At 42.0% G+C, this 19,675-nt stretch overlaps 1 protein-coding gene across 1 annotated transcript in view; it reads left to right on the top strand.

The window, feature by feature from the left end:
- The window catches only part of LOC115141176 (DNA repair protein XRCC1-like), a 30,837-nt gene extending 23,297 nt beyond the window's left edge, over positions 1-7,540 (top strand). The window contains exons 13-17 of the mRNA XM_029679888.2: positions 2,808-2,847; positions 3,687-3,823; positions 4,108-4,198; positions 4,432-4,507; positions 6,453-7,540. Coding sequence (XP_029535748.1) covers positions 2,808-2,847; positions 3,687-3,823; positions 4,108-4,198; positions 4,432-4,507; positions 6,453-6,560 — 452 coding nt within the window. The 3' untranslated portion in view covers positions 6,561-7,540. The remainder of the gene's footprint in view (positions 1-2,807; positions 2,848-3,686; positions 3,824-4,107; positions 4,199-4,431; positions 4,508-6,452) is intronic.
- Positions 7,541-19,675: the final 12,135 nt, after the last annotated feature.

Genomic DNA, 19,675 nt, shown 5'->3' with positions numbered 1-19,675 from the left:
AGGCAACATTTTCACGAAAATAAGAAAAGCAACCAAATTAAATCATTTACCTTTGAAGAACTTCGGATGCTTTCACTCAGGAGACTCCCAGTTAGATAGCAAATGTTCCTTTTTTCCAAAAAGATTGTTTTTGTAGGCGAAAAAGCACCTGTTTCTTCACCATGCTTGGCTGAGAAATCGACCGAAAAATGCTACAACTATAACGCCAAACTTTTTTCAAAATTAGCTACATAATATCGACAGAAACGCGGCAAACGTTGTTTAGGATCCATCCTCAAGGTGTTTTTAACAAATATATTCGATAATATATCCGTCGAGGCAATTGGTTTCTCATAAGAAGCGATTGGAAAAATGGCTACCTCAGTATTTTACGCAAGTTTTTCTGCGGGAGACACCATGTGACCACATGCCATATATGGTCCCTTACAGCCATTCTTCAAGGGAAATGCCTAAAAAGACGTCACAATGCTGTAGACGCCTTGGGGAAAACGTGGAAAACGTAAGCTCATTCGTAGCTCATTCACAGACATATAAGGAGTCATTGGCATGAGGCGGTTTCAAAAAATGCGGCACTTCCTGATTGGATTTTTATCTGGGTTTCGCCTGTAACATCAGTGCTGTGGCACTCAGACAATATCTTTGCAGTTTTGGAAACGTCAGAGTGTCTTCTTTCCAAAGCTGTCAATTATTTGCATAGTCGAGCATCTTTTCGTGACAAAATATCTTGTTTACAACGGGAACGTTTTTCATCCAAAAATTAAAATAGCGCCCCCTAAATCCAACTGGTTAATGCTTTAATTGTTCCGTAGGGAATTCTGATTGGCAACATATGGGACATTAAAATATTAGTTCATTCATTTGTTCGATAATTTATTCGCTCATTCTTTCATTCAAATGTTGTTGACAAACTTTAATTGGATTTCACTCCCTACGACTTCCCCGTTAAAGGTAGCTAATAGTAAATAAACACTACCACAGGAGATGGGCCTAACGTTGAGGATCAACTGCTAGCTAGGGCAATATGTTGTGTAGTGCTGTTAGAGGCGCTAGTAGAGTAGTCTCAAGATGTCTTACTTAAGAGAGATTCCTGCTACACCTGAGACAGGTGAGAGGAAGGGATGAACAGATTGGGAAGGAGGGGGAAGTGTGGAAATGTATGAACTCACTACATTAAGTTGCTCTGCATAAGAGCGTCTGCTAAATGACTCAAATGTAAATGTAAGTGGACCACCAGGATAGAGGAAATGGAGAGATGAGCTAAGAGTTATTTTGACTGATGGGCGGGATAGAGGATTCTGAGGGTGACATGTTTATCATCCTAAACATTGAGGCTGTAGTCAAACCAGTCAGGATCACTTCAGATATTCAGTGCAGCACTGCTTTTGAAACGAACAACAGAACAGATACTAATTTGCGTAGCGGACATTATTCTTTCCACTTATTTATGTGTAAATCATTGCTGCCAGTTTTCTCACAACAGACAACTACACACTTTTGATAGCAGCTGAATCACATGTGTCAGAATGGAAGGACCCTGACATGGTGTTGGAAAGGATAGGAGAAAGGAACATACTCTCTGGCCATACTCGTTTACATTTAAGTCATTTAGCAGACGCTCTTATCCAGAGCGGCTTACAAATTGGTGCGTTCACCTTAAGACATCCAGTGGAACAGCCACTTTACAATAGTGCATCTAAATCTTTTAAGGGGGGGGGGGGGGTGAGAAGGATTACTTTATCCTATCCTAGGTATTCCTGAAAGAGGTGGGGTTTCAGGTGTCTCCGGAAGGTGGTGATTGACTCCGCTGTCCTGGCGTCGTGAGGGAGTTTGTTCCACCATTGGGGGGCCAGAGCAGCGAACAGTTTTGACTGGGCTGCGCGGGAACTGTACTTCCTCAGTGGTAGGGAGGCGAGCAGGCCAGAGGTGGATGAACGCAGTGCCCTTGTTTGGGTGTAGGGCCTGATCAGAGCCTGGAGGTACTGAGGTGCCGTTCCCCTCACAGCTCCGTAGGCAAGCACCATGCTCACGTTTCCAGAGACTCGTTTCATCACCTTTTCCTGACAGCCATTATTGCCGTAAATGTATTTCTATGGCCATGTCGTGAATGAAATCGCTCAATGGGCTTAATACATTTGCTCTAGTAGCTAGCCGAGGAAGAAAGAAAGACTAACCCCACAAAGACTGAAGAGGATGGACATGAAAGAGGGTGAAATGGACAGAGGGAGAGAAGTTGGGAAAAGACTGCTTTAATGAATTGTGTGGAGGGATGGACGGATTGACAACGCCGCCATTTAAAAGGACAAGAAGAGAGGGATGCGTGTCGAGAGGACAAGGAGAGTGAAAGAAGCACTTGCGTAGAGCAATCGCTGCCGAGAGACTTGTGCATGATTCTAATTTCTATGGTAATGCAAGGCCAGGAGTAAGTGGTCTGGGTGCATTAGTGCGCCGAGAACGTCTTTACTAACGCATCACATGCCTGGAAAGAGGGAAGAAGAATGAATCGCGACTAGGTGGATCTCAATAGTCTAGAAGTAGCTTATTTTCCTTGTCTCCTTCATCTGCACTGGTTGGAAAATACATATGAACAGTATTAAGGGAACCTAGCCTTTAACTAGGGCCTAAGTACAAGGCCTTTTCATTTTGGAAGAGCAAAGCTTAGAGAGGTATGGGTGAAGCACTTACATATGTTTCTACAGCGTAGTATAGACTTAAGTTATGACCCGATGTAGATTAGTAAGATGGAATGCTTCTGATGTAGGTTATGTTCTTCTGATGTAATAATGTTGTTATTCTCCTGTCTCCTACAGAAGATGAGTCTGGCATGGACACGGAGGACGAGCTAAAGAGGTAACTAACATCACCAATGAACACGAATGGGATAGTGTTCATGTTTGACTGTAGCGGGGGTCGAAGCCATGTCCTACTGCAGGACCTCTGGGTTGACAGTGCCTCTGCCCTAGCCTGGTTTCAGATCTCTGTGCTGTCAGAGTTGCCCAATGGCCATAGGAGTTGCCCAATGGCCATAGGAGTTGCCCAATGGCCATAGGAGTTGCCCAATGGCCATAGGAGTTGCCCAATGGCCATAGGAGTTGCCCAATGGCCATAGGAGTTGCCCAATGGCCATAGGAGTTGCCCAATGGCCATAGGAGTTGCCCAATGGCCATAGGAGTTGCCCAATGGCCATAGGAGTTGGCAAGACAGCACCAAGGTCTGGGTCCATGATACCTTGATCCTCTTGTTGCTCATCATGGTTATTATTACACATATTTGTTATTTTACTGGGGTTGCCAACTCTCCATATATAATTTTTCCATCTGTTCTCATTTTGATTCATTAGTTGTCGGATTGCGCTGTCGTCGTGAATGTAAATGAATTGCCGAGCTTGTTGGTGGAAAGGATTTTTGTTGTAGAGCATCAATACAAGTCTTAAACTCCACCATACTGAAATGGTCTTGCATCAAACATTCCCCTCGCTCTTGAGCTCTTTCAGTAATCTGAAGAGTGCGTGGGTGTTTTGTTTTTGTATGTGGGCTGAAATGTCTGGTTCTGTCAGTTGTATTTGTTGTGCTGCATCACAACAGAATGAACAGGTGTGGTGTCTCTTCATTCAAGGATACCAGCAGAGCATCAATCAGTAGTTTCATAACCCCCATTTCATAAACAGTTTTTTTCTCTCTCGTCGGCAGGGTGGAGAGCGCGAGTCGGCAAAAGGAAGTAGAGAAGGAGAGAAAAGGAGTGAAGGAGGAGGACCCTTTTGGGGGGTCGACTGACGAGAACACTGACGCTGAGGCCGAGGAGGACAAGCCCATCCCTGAGTTACCAGGTCTGTCTCTGTCTGTCTGACCTTGTCTGCCTCTCTCTGTGTGGTCTGTGCTGGCTGTGTGTGTCAGTTTGTTCTTGCTAATTGTTCATGTTATTCAACATCAATAAAGAACTTTTCTGTAAGCCACGCTGGCTTTTCACGACGCTCGCAAACGTTAAGTTGTCAAATTGCACACCATTTCTTCTCTTTTTTTCCCATCAGTGATGAACAATGAGGATTACTGTAATGCTCTTACAGGGAGTCTTGCACTCATGCTGATCTATCATTTTCTTACTACCCTTTAGATTTCCTAACTGGAAAGCGATTCTTCCTCTATGGCAAGTTCCCCAACAATGACAGGCGCCTACTCCTGCGGTACATCATCGCCTTCAACGGGTAGGGAGAAGAGAGACTGACTCCAGAATGAGAGTAGGGCAGATTTTACTGTAACAGTAGTACTTTACTAGTACTTTTAGAGGTAATACAAGTGATCAGCGGATGAGGGCTTATGTGTCATTGTAACTTTATAAAACAGTGTTTGGGATCTCCGGCGAGACGTGTAGCTTTCTCACTCTCTTCCCCTCCCCATATCTCTCGCTCTCCTTCTTTGTTCCTCTCCCTCTCTTCAGGGAGGTGGAGGACTACATGAGTGAAAAGGTCCAGTTTGTCGTCACCGGCGAGGGATGGCACGACTCCTTTGAAGACGTGAGTGTGACCTCCCTTTTGTTTCCTTCGAAAGACCTCTTGATTGATGTTAAACACACAAATATGAGAGTGCGATACACAAGCAGGCAGGCACACACTCGCACACCACAAACATGATTTGTGGAACACACACACACACTTATAAAGGTCTCATCTCTTTGTTAAAAGGTAATGACTCCAGGTAGTTAGAATGCTAGTCATCTATGTAAAGTGCTCAATTCATAGTCTGCGCCCCAAAAAATAAATGTGTAATGATATTTCCCCCTTTTGAAAGGCTTGGAATGAAATAGAGGTGGCACTCTAGCTATCACGGGATCATCTTAAGTGAAATAAGTAGTACATTTTTCCTAATGAGGCCAGACAAAATTGATTGACTGTTTTAACGTATTTTCCCCCCAGAAAAGTGAGGCGAGTGAGTGGGGTAAAATAATAAACATATAATAATAATAATAATCATTAGGTGGATAAGGTATAACAGTACTTTACCACGCTGTCCTTGGCTATATGGACATTAACAATAGGCAAAATGTTCCATTTCAGACTGATTTTCAGATTATTATTATTATTATTAATACACGATTTAACATTAACATTATTCACATCGGATGTAATAATAGAATGCATTATTCTATCATTTTCAAAAATGATTGAAAACAAAGTAATCTATGAATGTATTATCAGTTCAGTAATCTACTAAATTGTATATCCTACCAAATTCAGGAATGATGAACAATAAATCATTGTAATCAAATTGAAATGTTGATGCATAATGAGTTCATTATCTGAATGCATCTCTATAGCCCAGGCATTAACGAAATATTCATACAACTACGATTAGACCCTCTCATAGGCTAGGCCTGCTAGAAAGAGGGTCTGCCAAATGAATGTGGCACTGGAAAATAATACATCAATCCAGCCATAGAGTATAACCTTTCATCATCCTTTCATCATCTTCCATATAGCATGCAACAATTAGAAGCATCAATCTATATAGATGAAGTGTGACTCAATTCGAGCCCAGTAACTTTGGTCACCGCATCCTCCTTCGACTGCCTCGTCTGGCTGCCACGACAAGCATTATCGTTTGGCCTACTACCAGTTCATTGGTTAAATGACATTGTTGTTTTGTCTATTAATCGCTTCTCATAGATCTGAAAATGATGCAATAGCCATGAATTTAACCGTCTGTTTGTTTATAATGCGGGACGTCCCATGTTTAACCCGGACACACAAATAGTATGAATTTGCGCTGGCTTCAGCCATGACCGCATGAGAGCGAAATGAAACCTCTGCACGTCGCCTGCAGGTGCCAGCGTGTGTGTTCCACTGTCCAATCCCAGGCTCGAACATGATCTGAGCGTGTGATCTGAGTCTGTTTGGTCTCTTGGGCATCAACTTGGAGAAGCCCCAAGGCAGAGCGGACAGTGCATGATAAACAAAGAGCTGCGTATATTGGCCAAAAAACAGCACATCTGATTATTATTATGTTTTATTTTTTTCGGGGTGTGGAGAAAAGTGAGGCGTGGCATCCGTTAAACAGTAATTCAACTTTGTTCGGCCTAAGTATTATTTATATTTAGAAAAAATATCCCAAAAGGACGGATTCTAGGACATGGATTATTTTAGGAATACGTTTGATGTGCTGTTTACCTACCTCAGGGCCTTTTTTGTGCATCACTGATGTTTGATTTGATATTGGACATGCGTGGTTAGTTGCCTTTTGATGTAGGTCTGTTACACAGACATCTGTGTTCCACGCCAGCTCATTTGCAATGGAAAGTGCTTCTGCCAAGTCACGAGCTATTGAAATACAGTATATATGTTGTTGACCTATTTGGTGTACCATTTGAAATATTGGTTCAGTCTCTGTAGCCCTTTATTATTAAACAGATTCCCACCTCCTGACATATTTTCCTCTCGCTTTCTCTCTCCCTCTCTGCCACAGGCACTGATGGAGAATGGTAATTTAAGCTTTGTCAAACCCACATGGATTTTTGCCATCAACGATCGACAGAAGATGCTGCCATATCAGCCCTACACTGTTGTCCCTTGAGACTTGCATTTGCTAACGTGCTCACACACACACACAACAGTATTGTACCTGTCCAAAGGGTAGGAAAGGTCTACATTGAAGCCATAGACACTAGCTCTTCTCAGATCCTCAGGTAAATGAAACCAAGCCTGTGCCATTTTGGTACAAATGCCTTAACTTTACCTGAGGCCATCCAGAGAGCTGGATAAAATGGTTTCCTTACCAGAGATGGCATATCTTCATAGACTTATCATTACCGGTGCACAAAAATAACTCCCCCATCTGCCTCTCTTTCAGGGCTTTTAAAACTACATTTCTCTGCTTCACCTCCACTACCTCAGGGTCTATGTGGAAACTTCAGTTATCACTCATGTCCTGAAAAGCCACTGGCTTTGATAGAAGAGGGTCTATTAGTGTTAGGAGCAACATAGAGAGTCCTAGGTGTAGCCGGAATGGCACCCTATTCTCTTAAAGAGCCCTATGTGCCCTGGTCAATAGTAGTGTACTACATAGGGAAAAGGGTGCCGTTTACTGACGTAAAGGTGTTTGTTAGTTTTTTAAGGTCACTGACACTCGATACCAACGACCACGAAATATGAATAGAAAATAAAGCCTTTGTCCTTGTTGCTAGGTAGGAATATGAAATGGACTTCAAGGATTGGTTGGTATTCCTCATCTTATTATTTATTAAGTCCACTTTGGCAAAATACATGGGATTGTAGTGTAATTTGTAGCATGTAGTGCTGTACAATTACGTGTACTTTTGTTTTATTCATGTTGTATGCTGTTTGAACTGTACACAGAGACTATTGTGTGCAAAAGTGTGAGGATCCAATAAGTCCTGTTTTTGCTTGGTTATTTCTGGAAGTATATGATGTGTGTTTATTATCCTTGTTTTTCCCGTCTAGATTCGACTTGTTTATTACAGTATCTTAGCTTTGCTTTCATACCCCCCCAAAAATAAATATTTGATAAATTAAAATAATGGATTTTTAAATGAATTGCACCACCCTGCGTGTTTTTATTGATCAACTAGACAGATTTAAGCGGATTTGAATGGAACCCATCCTTCTTTCCTCTATACATATTCTGTTTCCATTCTCTATCATCCCCCCTAATTCAGTTCTCCCCATGTTTCCCTCTCCAGTCAAGGGGATTAGAGTAATGGAAGAAGAGCAAGAGGGAGAAGAGAAATTATGATCAAATGTTTGAATTCTATGCCATGATTATTTTGAATAGAAATCATTTTAATTTTGGGTGGGGGTGGGGGTATGTCAGTGGTGTAAGATTAATGCATACCGTTTTAGACATTCATTACCTGACCTGACACAACATTGTTAAAGTTGAAATGCAATTTATAATATTTATCACAAGCCTTTTAGGAGTGTATACTTAATTCCATTTGGAGCCCCAGATGGATTCATAGATGTTTCAAAAGCTTTTATTCATTTTATGGTCTCATATTCCTTTAACATATTTGGCATGTCCTTGAAATCGAGAGACCGGTAGATCTGAGAGTTTAGAATTGTGCAAAGTAAGGCCCTTTTCACTTCATAGTGTTGTCTATACTGTTTTTCTTTAGTCTGATAGGCAATTTCTTTGTCAAATATTGACATTTTATAGCTCAATGGCTACATTCTGATGTACTTTATGAGTATCATACCGTAGTCAAGTATTCCTGTTAGTGAGCTGTGTGTATCAAAGTTCTCAGTCTTTTTATCCAGCTCTACTTCCTCAAGTTGTCAATGTGTAGACTGAACCATTGTCTGGACCACCTGAGGGACCTTTTCCACAGTTTCTAAGCTTGCTTTCTCATTGGCTATGACCCGATTCTCCACCCTTTTTAAAGCATAGGAGTGTAAGCATTGGCTGGAAGGAGTTTACACCATTGTAAAAAGTGTGTGGAAGAACGGTGAAGAATTGGGGCTCAGCTATACTGTGTAGATCACATTATGCTCCCAGTGAGGGACATTGGTGAGAGCTTTGTGCACGGAACAAACCGGCAGTCATGATCATTTTGAGTGAGTCATTTACTGAGATACTGCAGTTGGATGAAGGGGTTTTGATGGACACAGAGAGGCTTAAAGGTCTGCTTCATTGGAGATGGTTTAATAACCTTTCCAGATAGTGTGCTGTCTTAACTTCTAAGGCAGGGGTGGGCAACTAGATGTCAGAGCTGATGGACTACATAATTATAATCATTTGTACACTGCAAATTGACCAAGTAAGCCCAAAAATAGATATTTTTTAAATGAAGTCATTATTTCATACCTTGATTCCATTGAGACACGATCACATACTGTATGGCTATCTTTTTATTTGTGGGAATACTTGAACAGATTTCCTAAATTAACATTAACATTTTTTTATCCGAATTCCTGCTGATTTTTACAGTCCTTTTTGACAAAAAACTTTGAGGGGCCAAAGTAAAATGACTCGTAGGCCGAAGGTGTGTTTGTCTGTACGATGAAAACATACTGAGCGGATAGGCTTCATTCAGTACTTGGGCACTAACCAACTTCACTGAACTATCTTTTATAATTATGAGATATGAGTCTTACTCTCACTGCGTTTTCAAGTGAGTTTGATAACACTGCCCATCTCATACTGCCTGCCCTCATCCATTGCTATCCCCGTTTACACATTGATGATGAAGCATAGACGTTTTCCCCTTCGAATTGTCTTCCCCATCTCATTTCTCTCTGATCTCCTCTGTTGCTTCTCATTGCGAGCGAGGCCAAACATGTATGGATGATTTTAATTTGTCGCCCAATTGGAGCGCTTTAGAGATCTTTTTTACCCACGCGGTTCATTTGTTTTCATCGGTCTGTCTGTTTTTTTCCTTCTGAATATACACACACACACACACTGCTCACTGGCTAATGAGGGAGGAGGAGGGGGGGAGAGGGAGGGTACCGCTAAATCACTTGGAGGAAAGTACAGAGTGTGAAAACCAGAGAGGGGTGGCGAGAGGAAGGGATTTACTGCTGGAACACTCATTGAGGAGTAGAGGGAGTGAGTGTGTTGCATGTTATAGAGGTTGAGGTGTGAGCTCTGACAGGAGAAGGGTTAGCAGGCTCAGAAGCAGACTGAGTGGTGACTGACTGATTCACTCTGTCATTTTCAATTTTTGGCTTATTCAGAGCGTCTTACGGTATAGTGAGTGCATACATTTTCATACTGTCTGCTGTGTGTTGCAATTCTCTGTTTGGAGGGAATGGGACTGACTACCACTACAGCCGAGTGAGGGTAAGTTGCAGTTTAACCTACTTTTTTACTCATCATTTTGTTGCTATTTGGGTTACCTGTCTCTGTATTTTTACGTTATAAGGTGTATGTCTCTCTGTGTCTGTGTGTACTTGTTCATTAATTCATGCACATATGGTGGATTTACACTGTGAGCTGCAGCAGGAGATGGGTGGTTCAGGAACTAGCCCTTTAGAATGTCAGGGAGCAGGTCTGCGTCCCAGCAGGAGCATAGAAAACCCTTTGAGAGTGGTCGACTCCCCTAGGAAACGAATGGGATTAAATATACCACTGTTTGGTATAATGACTGAATACATTGTTAAGACCTAGTAATGAGCCCCGGGGAAGTATGTATTAAAAGTCTGAGTCAGAGTGCTTATTTAGGATAAGTTTAGCCTTTCAGAACACAGGATCTCATGGATAGGGCCGACCTCGTCCTAGATTAGCACTCCTACTCTCAAGATGCTTGATGCACCAGAATTTCTGCTTCGAAATATGGGACAAGTCAAGGACTTCGTTAGTCCTTCAATAAATGACCGTCTTTGCTCCCCCCCCCCCCCCCAGACACAAACACACACCACACGTTGGGAGCAGCACAGGGTCCGCCTCAGTGTAGCGCCCCTGGAGCCATGTACGGGTTAAGTGCCTTGCTCAAGGGCACAATGATGGCAGGTGGTGCCTGGATTCTGAAAGGAGCAGCTTTCCGTCTGCCAGATCAGGTTGGCAGATAAGGGTGATACTGATTGTAATATTCAGAAACAGTTTTTACATTTGTATACTGTAGAACTAGTTTTTGTTTTGGGTATCATGAAGCATTGATACACTTTTAATCCCCACCCCTACACCACATGGTGTCTCTTGCCAGGCCGTCATTGTAAATACAAAAACAATTATTAATTGACATGCCTGGTTAAATCATGGTCTTAATAAGAAGTGAGAGGAATAGTAGATCATGGAGCGGTGAGTCTGAGAGAAGTGAGGGATTTAAAATATACCAGTCAGTATTTATTCATTAATTAATGAATTTCCCATTAATGCGGCAGCCAGCCCAGCCACTACACTGAGTCCATCCTCTCTCAACACTGATGATTCATTCACACTGCTCAATTTCCTCCCTTTCCCTCCATTGATTGTAGCTGCCCAGTGAATATCTCGCCTAGAACAAGATTGGGTACACGTTTTTTAAAAGTATTTTGTGTTGTGACCAACAAGGCCAAAGCTGTGCTAGACCTGGCTAGAGTCCATGTGACAGACAAGGAGGGAGAGAAGACGGAGAGAGCATGGAAGGACAGAGAGCTGATCTAGTCCATGGGTTGTTGTCACCACATATTTAACAGCCACAAGTTAAGGGCATATACTAAAGAAAACGAGGTGGCTGTTAAATATCTCTTTCCAAGCACAACCATTTTTAGGGGGGAAAGGATTGTCAGAAAAAGAGAGCGAAAGAGGGGGTTTGAAGACACTGTTTTTATTTAATGAAAAGTCTAGACTGTACTTCACTAGATATTTTGAGTCTTCATCTGCATAACTTACTTTAATTAAGTATGGCTTGAAGAAGCGCTGACACAGACAGTATAAAACAACAAGGTTAACTCGATTCCCCTCTTAGACACATCTCATCTATCTAAAATATATTTTTTTAAATCCATGAAACAAGTTTTAGAACACGCTTTGTATCCACTATCCATGATTTCCCATAAGCACTGCCGGGTAGAGCTTTTTCACAACAAGCCCAATTGCTGAACAGTACTGACCTTGTTAAACATATTGATTTCCTGTCAGTCAAAGGACTAAAGAAAAATATATATCGTAAATAAGGGATAAAAATTATATTCCCATACGAAAAAAGATTGCAGTTTTGAAACAGCAGTCAACTGTGGTATTTTGAATGGAATAATTGCAGAATAACTGCAGTTGAAATTCAGTTACACTGCAAAATTACTTCATTAAAAAACGGGTTGTAAGGGATGAAAGCAGATGCTTCCAAGGGGTGTGGTTTCTGAATTGAAGATGATCGTGGACTACAAGAAAAGGAGGGCCGAACACGCCCTCATTCACATTGATGGGGCTGTAGTGGAGCGGGTAGAGAGCTTCAAGTTCCTTGGTGTCCACATCCCCAACAAACTATCATGGTCCAAACACACCAATAAACTCGTGAAGAGGGCACGACAACACCTTTTCCCCCTCAGGAGACGGAAAAGATTTGGCATGGGCCCCCAGATCCTCAAAGTTCAACTGCTGCACTATCGAGAGCATTTTGACCGGTTGCATCACCGCCTGGTATGGTAACTGCTCGGCATCTGACCGCAATGCGCTACAGAGGGTAGTGCGTACGGCCCAGTACATCACTGGGGCCATGCTTCCTGCCATCCAGGTCCTCTACTAGGCGGTGTCAGAGGAAGGCCCCAAAAAATTGTCAAAGACTCCAGTCACCAAAGTCAGACTGTTCTCTCTGCTACCGCACGGCAAGCAGTACCGGAGCGCCAAGTCTAGGTCCAAGAGGCTCCTTAACAGCTTCTACCCCCAAGCCATAAGACTGCTGAACAATTAATCAAATGGCCACTTGGACTATTGACACCCCCTCCCCCCCTTTGTTTTTGCCCTGCTGCTACTCACTGTTTATTATCTATCCATAGTCACTTTACCCCTACCTACATGTACAAATGACCTCGTCTAACCTGTACCCCAGTGCATTGACTCGGTACCGGAACCCCCTGTATGTAGCCTCATTATTGTTATTTTTTTACTTTACATGTTTGTTTTTTTGTAAATATTTTCTTAACCAACAATGCAGTTTTAATAAAATAGAGTTAAGGGCTTGTAAGTAAGCATTTCACGGTAAGGTCCTGTTGTATTCGGCGCATGTGACATAACTTTATTTGAATTCGTTAAGCAATTAACATCCCATCATGCTTAGGGTCATGTATAAAAATGCTGGGCAGGCCATTATTTTGGCTACCATGGCTATGCCCCCATAGGGTACAATCTTTCCAGCACTCTCCCCTAACCACCGAGCCTCAGGGTAAAAGTGGAAAATGTAATGCTCTGAGACTATATATTCTGTGGAAACATCATCAAATACCTGAACACTTGGAGCTCACTGGTGCAGGAATCTCTGAGGGCCCAGAATAGTTGATAAAATGTTTAATCTTCGCTAGCAAGAGCTGAAGACAGATGGGCTAGAATAAAGGCGGACTGGTGGAGTAGAGGGAGGTACATGCAATTGAAAGATCCTGAACCAACTGCCATGTGGTGTAGCCAATGTGATTTATAATGGATATTTATTTTCATCAGCATATTTTCTGTTAAACGAAAACGCGCATATGAAAATCAGAGGTCCTAACTGGCATGCAGATTGGTAGAAATGGTCATGTAAATTGTCACTCCACATGAAAAAAAAGTTGCTGACCACTTATAAGCTTTAATTTATACATTTTTCTGTAAAATAGGCCGACTATACCAGGAGCGGATTGGCCATCTGGCAAACGCCAGATGAGCTGGACCATTTTTTTTGGTTGGGTGTGCTGGTAGAAATATTGTTTTAATATACAAATAAAACAATGAGAACGGTGACATGGCCAGTGGCACATGCGCCTTTTTTTTGTTGCCGTACCAGGCGGTGATACAGCCCGACAGGATGCTCTCAATTGTGCGTCTGTAAAAGTTTGTGAGGGTCTTAAGGGCCAAGCCGAATTTCTTCAACCTCCTGAGGCTGTTGCGGCTTCTTCACTACACTGTCTGCGTGGATGGACCATTTCAGATTGTCGTGATGGAACTTGAAGCTTGTCGCAGAGGAACTTGAAGCTTCTCACCTTCTCCATTACGTTCCCGCCGATGTGGATAGGGGCGTGTTCTCTCTGCTGTTTCCACGATCAGCTCCGCTTTGTTGACGTTGATTCTAATTCTAAGATTGTGCTATAGTGCATTCGGAAAGTATTCAGACCCCTTGACTTTTTCCACATTTTGTTTTAATTTAGACTTATTCTAAAATGGATTAAATAAATACAAATCCTGACCAATCTACACACACAAACCATAATGACAAAGTGAAAACAGGTTTTTAGATTCATTTGCACAAATCAAAAACAGAAATACCTTATTTACATAAGTATTCATACCCTTTGCTATGAGACCCAGAATTGAGCTCAGGTGCATCTTGTTTCCATTGATCATCCTTGAGATGTTTCTACAACTTCATTGGAGTCCACCTGTGGTAAATCAATTTGTAAAGGCACACACCTATCTATATATAAGGTCCCACAGTTGACAGTGCATGTCAGAGCAAAAACCAAGTCATGAGGTCGACGGAATTGTCCATAGAGCTCTGAGACAGGATTGTGTCAATGTACAGATCTGGGGAAGGGTACAAAAAAAATTCTGCAGCATTGAAGGACTCCAAGAACACAGTGGCCTCCATCATTCTTAAATGGAAGAATTTTGTAACCACCAAAACTCTTCCTAGAAGTGGACGCCTGGCCAACTGAGCAATTGGGGGTGAAGGGCCATGGTCAGGGAGGTGACCAAGAACCCGATGGTCACTCTGACAGAGCTCCAGAGTTCCTCTCCAGAGAACCTTCAAAAAGGACAACCATCTCTGCAGCACTCCACCAATCTGGCCTTTATGGTAGAGTGGCCAGACGGAAGCCACTCCTCCAGTAAAAGGCACATGAAGGCCCGCTTAGAGTTTGCCAAAAGACACCTAAAGACTCTCAGACCATAAGAAACAAGGTGCTTCAACAAAGTACGGAGTAAAGAGTCTGAATACTTACAGTACCAATCAAAAGTTTGGACACACCTACTCATTCAATGGTTTTTCTTTATTTTCACTATTTTCTACATTGTAGAATAATAGTGAAGACATCAAAACTATGAAATAACACATGGAATCATGTAGTAACCAAGGAAGTGTTAAACAAATCTAAATATATTTTAGATTCTTCAAAGTAGCCACCCCTTGCCTTGATAACAGCTTTGCACACTCTTTGCATTCTCTCAACCAGCTTCATGAGGAATCAATTTCCAACAGTCTTGAAGGTGTTCCCACATATGCTGTGCACTTGTTTGCTGCTTTTCCTTCACTCTCTGGAATATCTCATCCCAAACTATCTCAAATGGGTTGAGGTCAGGTGATTGTGGAGGCCAGGTCGTCTGATGCAGCACTCAATCACTCTCCTTGGTCAAATAGCCCTTACACAGCCTGGAGGTGTGTTTTGGGTCATTGTTCTGTTAAAAAAACAAATGATTGTCCCACTAAGTGCAAACCAGATGGGATTGCGTATTTTCTGCAGAATGCTGTGGTAGCCATTGTCGTGTCTAGACTATCATTAATGTGATTGACTGTTATTTTATGAAATAATTACATACCACGTAAAAAAAATTAATCCGCGATATAGAAATTGGCTTAATTATTTATTTACTAACTAAATAATCACACAGAATTACATTAACACACAAACAGAATAGCTTACACATTGATTACTACATAATGCAAAGTCAAGTCCCTGGTGGACTAAAACCGATATGACGGCTTGGTAGACAATGGAAAGGGGTGGGGAAAGATAAAGAGCGGGAAAGACAGAATGCACCAACTACATACATACAGCTGAGAACTATGCTCATGTAAATGTGAATACTTTGCACATGAACAGCCGCTCATTTGAAAGAATTGCAATGTACATATTTACATTTGTATGTCTTTGCTGTCTCTCTGTTGAAACCACTTGATCCTCTAGGGGAGTAATTCTACAGAGTATTTCTTAGTTGTAGCTTGCTCAGCGGGCTCTGTTATAAAGGTTGTTTGAAAGGGAAATGTTCTTTAGAATGGATCTTTCAGAGTAACACCCGGTGCTTCTCGGTCGAGTTTACTAGACTAAAGTACTTAAACAGCTGCAGACTGAACGTTCCTATGTAGTCTTCATCTTCTTCACTCGTGAAAGTTTTAGAGTTTCTAACCATTTTGTACCTTCCAGCTCATGCTGTCTGTTTATTGGTCTTGTAGAATCTAACCATTCGTGACGTCCGGTTCACACCGTCTGCCTGCTTGGTCTTGTAGAGGTTTTCTTCTCTGTTGAACGTTTCAGAGTTTCTAGCCAATCTAGAGAGGGGGTGTGTTCCCTCTTTTTGTCATAATGTCTGTGCTCGCATGGGTGTGGTCACTGACTGGTTAAAACTTCATATATATGACCATTCATTTAGAAGGCTAACATCTTACATCTTAAATCTTCTCACAAATAGTTTCATATTTAATCATATAAGTAGCACAACATCTAGATGTGAATTTGATCACTGGGAGGTATACACATTCAAAGATACAGTTATGTTGTTCTTCTGTCCTTACGCTACATCACAAATTAGTAATGAATTCGACGTGATGGTTCTTTAACCTCTCTAGGGACCAACATCCAGTGAAGGTGCAGGGCGCCAAATTCAAACAGAAATCTCATAATTAAAGTTCCTCAAACATACATGTATTACACACCATTTTAAAGATAAACTTGTTAATCCCACGACAGTGTCCGATTTCAAAAAAGCTTTACGACAAAAGCATACCATGCGATTATGTTAGGTCTGCACCTAGTCACAAAAAAACAGCAATTTTTCCAGCCAAAGAGAGGAGTCACAAAAAGCAGAAATAGAGATAAAATGAATCACAAACCTTTGATCTTCATCAGATGGCACTCAAAGGACTTCATGTTAAACAATACATGTATGTTTTGTTGGATAAAGTTCATATTTATATCCAAAAATCTCTGTTTACATTGGCGCGTTATGTTTTGCCTCCAAAACATCCGGTGAAAGTGCAGAGAGCTACATCAATTTACAGAAATACTCATCATAAATGTTGATGAAAATTCAACTGTTATGCATGGAATTAAAGATATACTTCTCCTTAATGCAACCGCTGTGTCAGATTTCAAAAAAGCTTTACGGAAAAAGCACACCATGGAATAATCTGAGTAAAGCGCTCAGAGACCAAAACAAGCAATACAGATACCCGCCATGTTATGGAGTCAACAAAAGTCAGAAATAGCATTATAAATATTTACTTACATTTGATGATCTTCATCAGAATGCACTCCCAGGAATCCCAGTTCCACAATAATTGTTATTTTTATTTTTTATTTTATTTTTTTTTATTTCACCTTTATTTAACCAGGTAGGCTAGTTGAGAACAAGTTCTCATTTGCAACTGCGACCTGGCCAAGATAAAGCATAGCAGTGTGAACAGACAACACAGAGTTACACATGGAGTAAACAATTAACAAGTCAATAACACAGTAGAAAAAAATGGGCAGTCTATATACAATGTGTGCAAAAGGCATGAGGTAGGCGAATAATACAATTTTGCAGATTAACACTGGAGTGATAAATGATCAGATAGTCATGTACAGGTAGAGATATTGGTGTGCAAAAGAGCAGAAAAGTAAACAAATAAAAAACAGTATAAAAACAGTATGGGAATGAGGTAGGTGAAAATGGGTGGGCTATTTACCAATAGACTATGTACAGCTGCAGCGATCGGTTAGCTGCTCGGATAGCTGATGTTTGAAGTTGGTGAGGGAGATAAAAGTCTCCAACTTCAGCGATTTTTGCAGTTCGTTCCAGTCACAGGCAGCAGAGTACTGGAACGAAAGGCGGCCAAATGAGGTGTTGGCTTTAGGGATGATCAGTGAGATACACCTGCTGGAGCGCGTGCTACGGATGGGTGTTGCCATCGTGACCAGTGAACTGAGATAAGGCGGAGCTTTACCTAGCATGGACTTGTAGATGACCTGGAGCCAGTGGGTCTGGCGACGAATATGTAGCGAGGGCCAGCCGACTAGAGCATACAAGTCGCAGTGGTGGGTGGTATAAGGTGCTTTGGTGACAAAACGGATGGCACTGTGATAGACTGCATCCAGTTTGCTGAGTAGAGTGTTGGAAGCCATTTTGTAGATGACATCGCCGAAGTCGAGGATCGGTAGGATAGTCAGTTTTACTAGGGTAAGCTTGGCGGCGTGAGTGAAGGAGGCTTTGTTGCGGAATAGAAAGCCGACTCTTGATTTGATTTTCGATTGGAGATGTTTGATGTGAGTCTGGAAGGAGAGTTTGCAGTCTAGCCAGACACCTAGGTACTTATAGATGTCCACATATTCAAGGTCGGAACCATCCAGGGTGGTGATGCTAGTCGGGCATGCGGGTGCAGGCAGCGATCGGTTGAAAAGCATGCATTTGGTTTTACTCGCGTTTAAGAGCAGTTGGAGGCCACGGAAGGAGTGCTGTATGGCATTGAAGCTCGTTTGGAGGTTAGATAGCACAGTGTCCAATGACGGGCCGAAAGTATATAGAATGGTGTCGTCTGCGTAGAGGTGGATCAGGGAATCGCCCGCAGCAAGAGCAACATCGTTGATATATACAGAGAAAAGAGTCGGCCCGAGAATTGAACCCTGTGGCACCCCCATAGAGACTGCCAGAGGACCGGACAGCATGCCCTCCGATATGACCCACTGAACTCTGTCTGCAAAGTAATTGGTGAACCAGGCAAGGCAGTCATCCGAAAAACCGAGGCTATTGAGTCTGCCGAAAAGAATATGGTGATTGACAGAGTCGAAAGCCTTGGCGAGGTCGATGAAGAAGTTTTGTTCGATAAAGTCCATTTATGTCCAACTACCTCTTTTTTGTTCCCGCATTTAGTACAGTAATCCAAATGTGCAGCCACTAGGTCCAGACAAAGTCAAAATAAGTTATATTACAGTTCGTAGAAACATGTCAAACGATGTATATAATCAATCTTTAGGATGTTTTTGTCATAAAGCTTCAATAATGTTTCAACCGGAGAATTCCTTTGTCTTTAGAAATGAAAGAGAATGGAGCTAACTCTCACGGGCACGCGCCTGACTGAGCACATGGCCTTCTGGCAGACCTATGACTCAATCAGCTCTCATTCTCTCCCACTTCACAGTAGAAGCCTGAAACAAGGTTCTAAAGACTGTTGACATCTAGTGGAAGCCGTAGGACGTGCAATATGACCCCACAGACATGGTATATTGAATAGGCTAAGACTTGAAAACCTACAAACCTCAGATTTCCCACTTCCCAGTTTGATTTTTTCTCAGGTTTTTGCCTGCCATATGAGTTCTGTTATGCTCACAGACATCATTCAAACAGTTTTAGAAACTTCAGAGTGTTTTCTATAAATATACTAACAGGCAGTTTACTCTGGGCATGCTTTACATCCGGACGTGAAAATACTGCCCCCTACCCCAAATAAGTTAAGTACCAAAGGGCCCTTCAAACTCTTTGGATTACAGAAATATTGTTTCATTATTCAACCTTTTGATGTTACTGTAATGCAACATCTCTCTCGTGAGTAACAAAGGGATTTAACTTCTATTTCTGAAAGAGTGGGGGAGAGAGTTTTCTTGCAGGTATTTACGACAGTCATAAAACTGTGGTGGGAGAGGGGGGGGATCTGGTGCATTTGATCCTCACCCAAAGGGCAGGTCATGACCTCATGCCGGTTATGTGTGCCTTGAATTCTAAATAAATCAGTGACAGTGTCACCAGCAAAGCACCATCACACCACCTCCTCCATGCTTCATGGTGGGAACCACACATGCGGAAATCCCCTACTCTGCGTCTCACAAAGACATGCCGGTTGGAACCAAAAATCTCAAATTTGGACTCATCAGGCCAAAGGACAGATTTCCACTGGTCTAATGCCCATTGCTCGTATTTCTTGGCCCAAGCAAGTTTCTTCTTCTTATTGGTGTCCTTTAGTAGTGGTTTCTTTGCAGCAATTTGACCATGAAGGCCTGATTCACACAGTCTCCTCTGAACAGTTGATTTTGGAATGTATGTTACCTGTGTAGGCTTTATTTGGACTGCAATTTCTGATGCTGGTAACTCTA

The sequence above is a fragment of the Oncorhynchus nerka genome, linkage group LG14, assembly GCF_034236695.1.
Source record: "Oncorhynchus nerka isolate Pitt River linkage group LG14, Oner_Uvic_2.0, whole genome shotgun sequence".
Lineage (NCBI taxonomy): Eukaryota > Metazoa > Chordata > Actinopteri > Salmoniformes > Salmonidae > Oncorhynchus > Oncorhynchus nerka.
The sequence above is the reverse complement of the archived record's forward strand: the minus strand, read 5'-3'. Positions and strand labels throughout refer to the sequence as shown.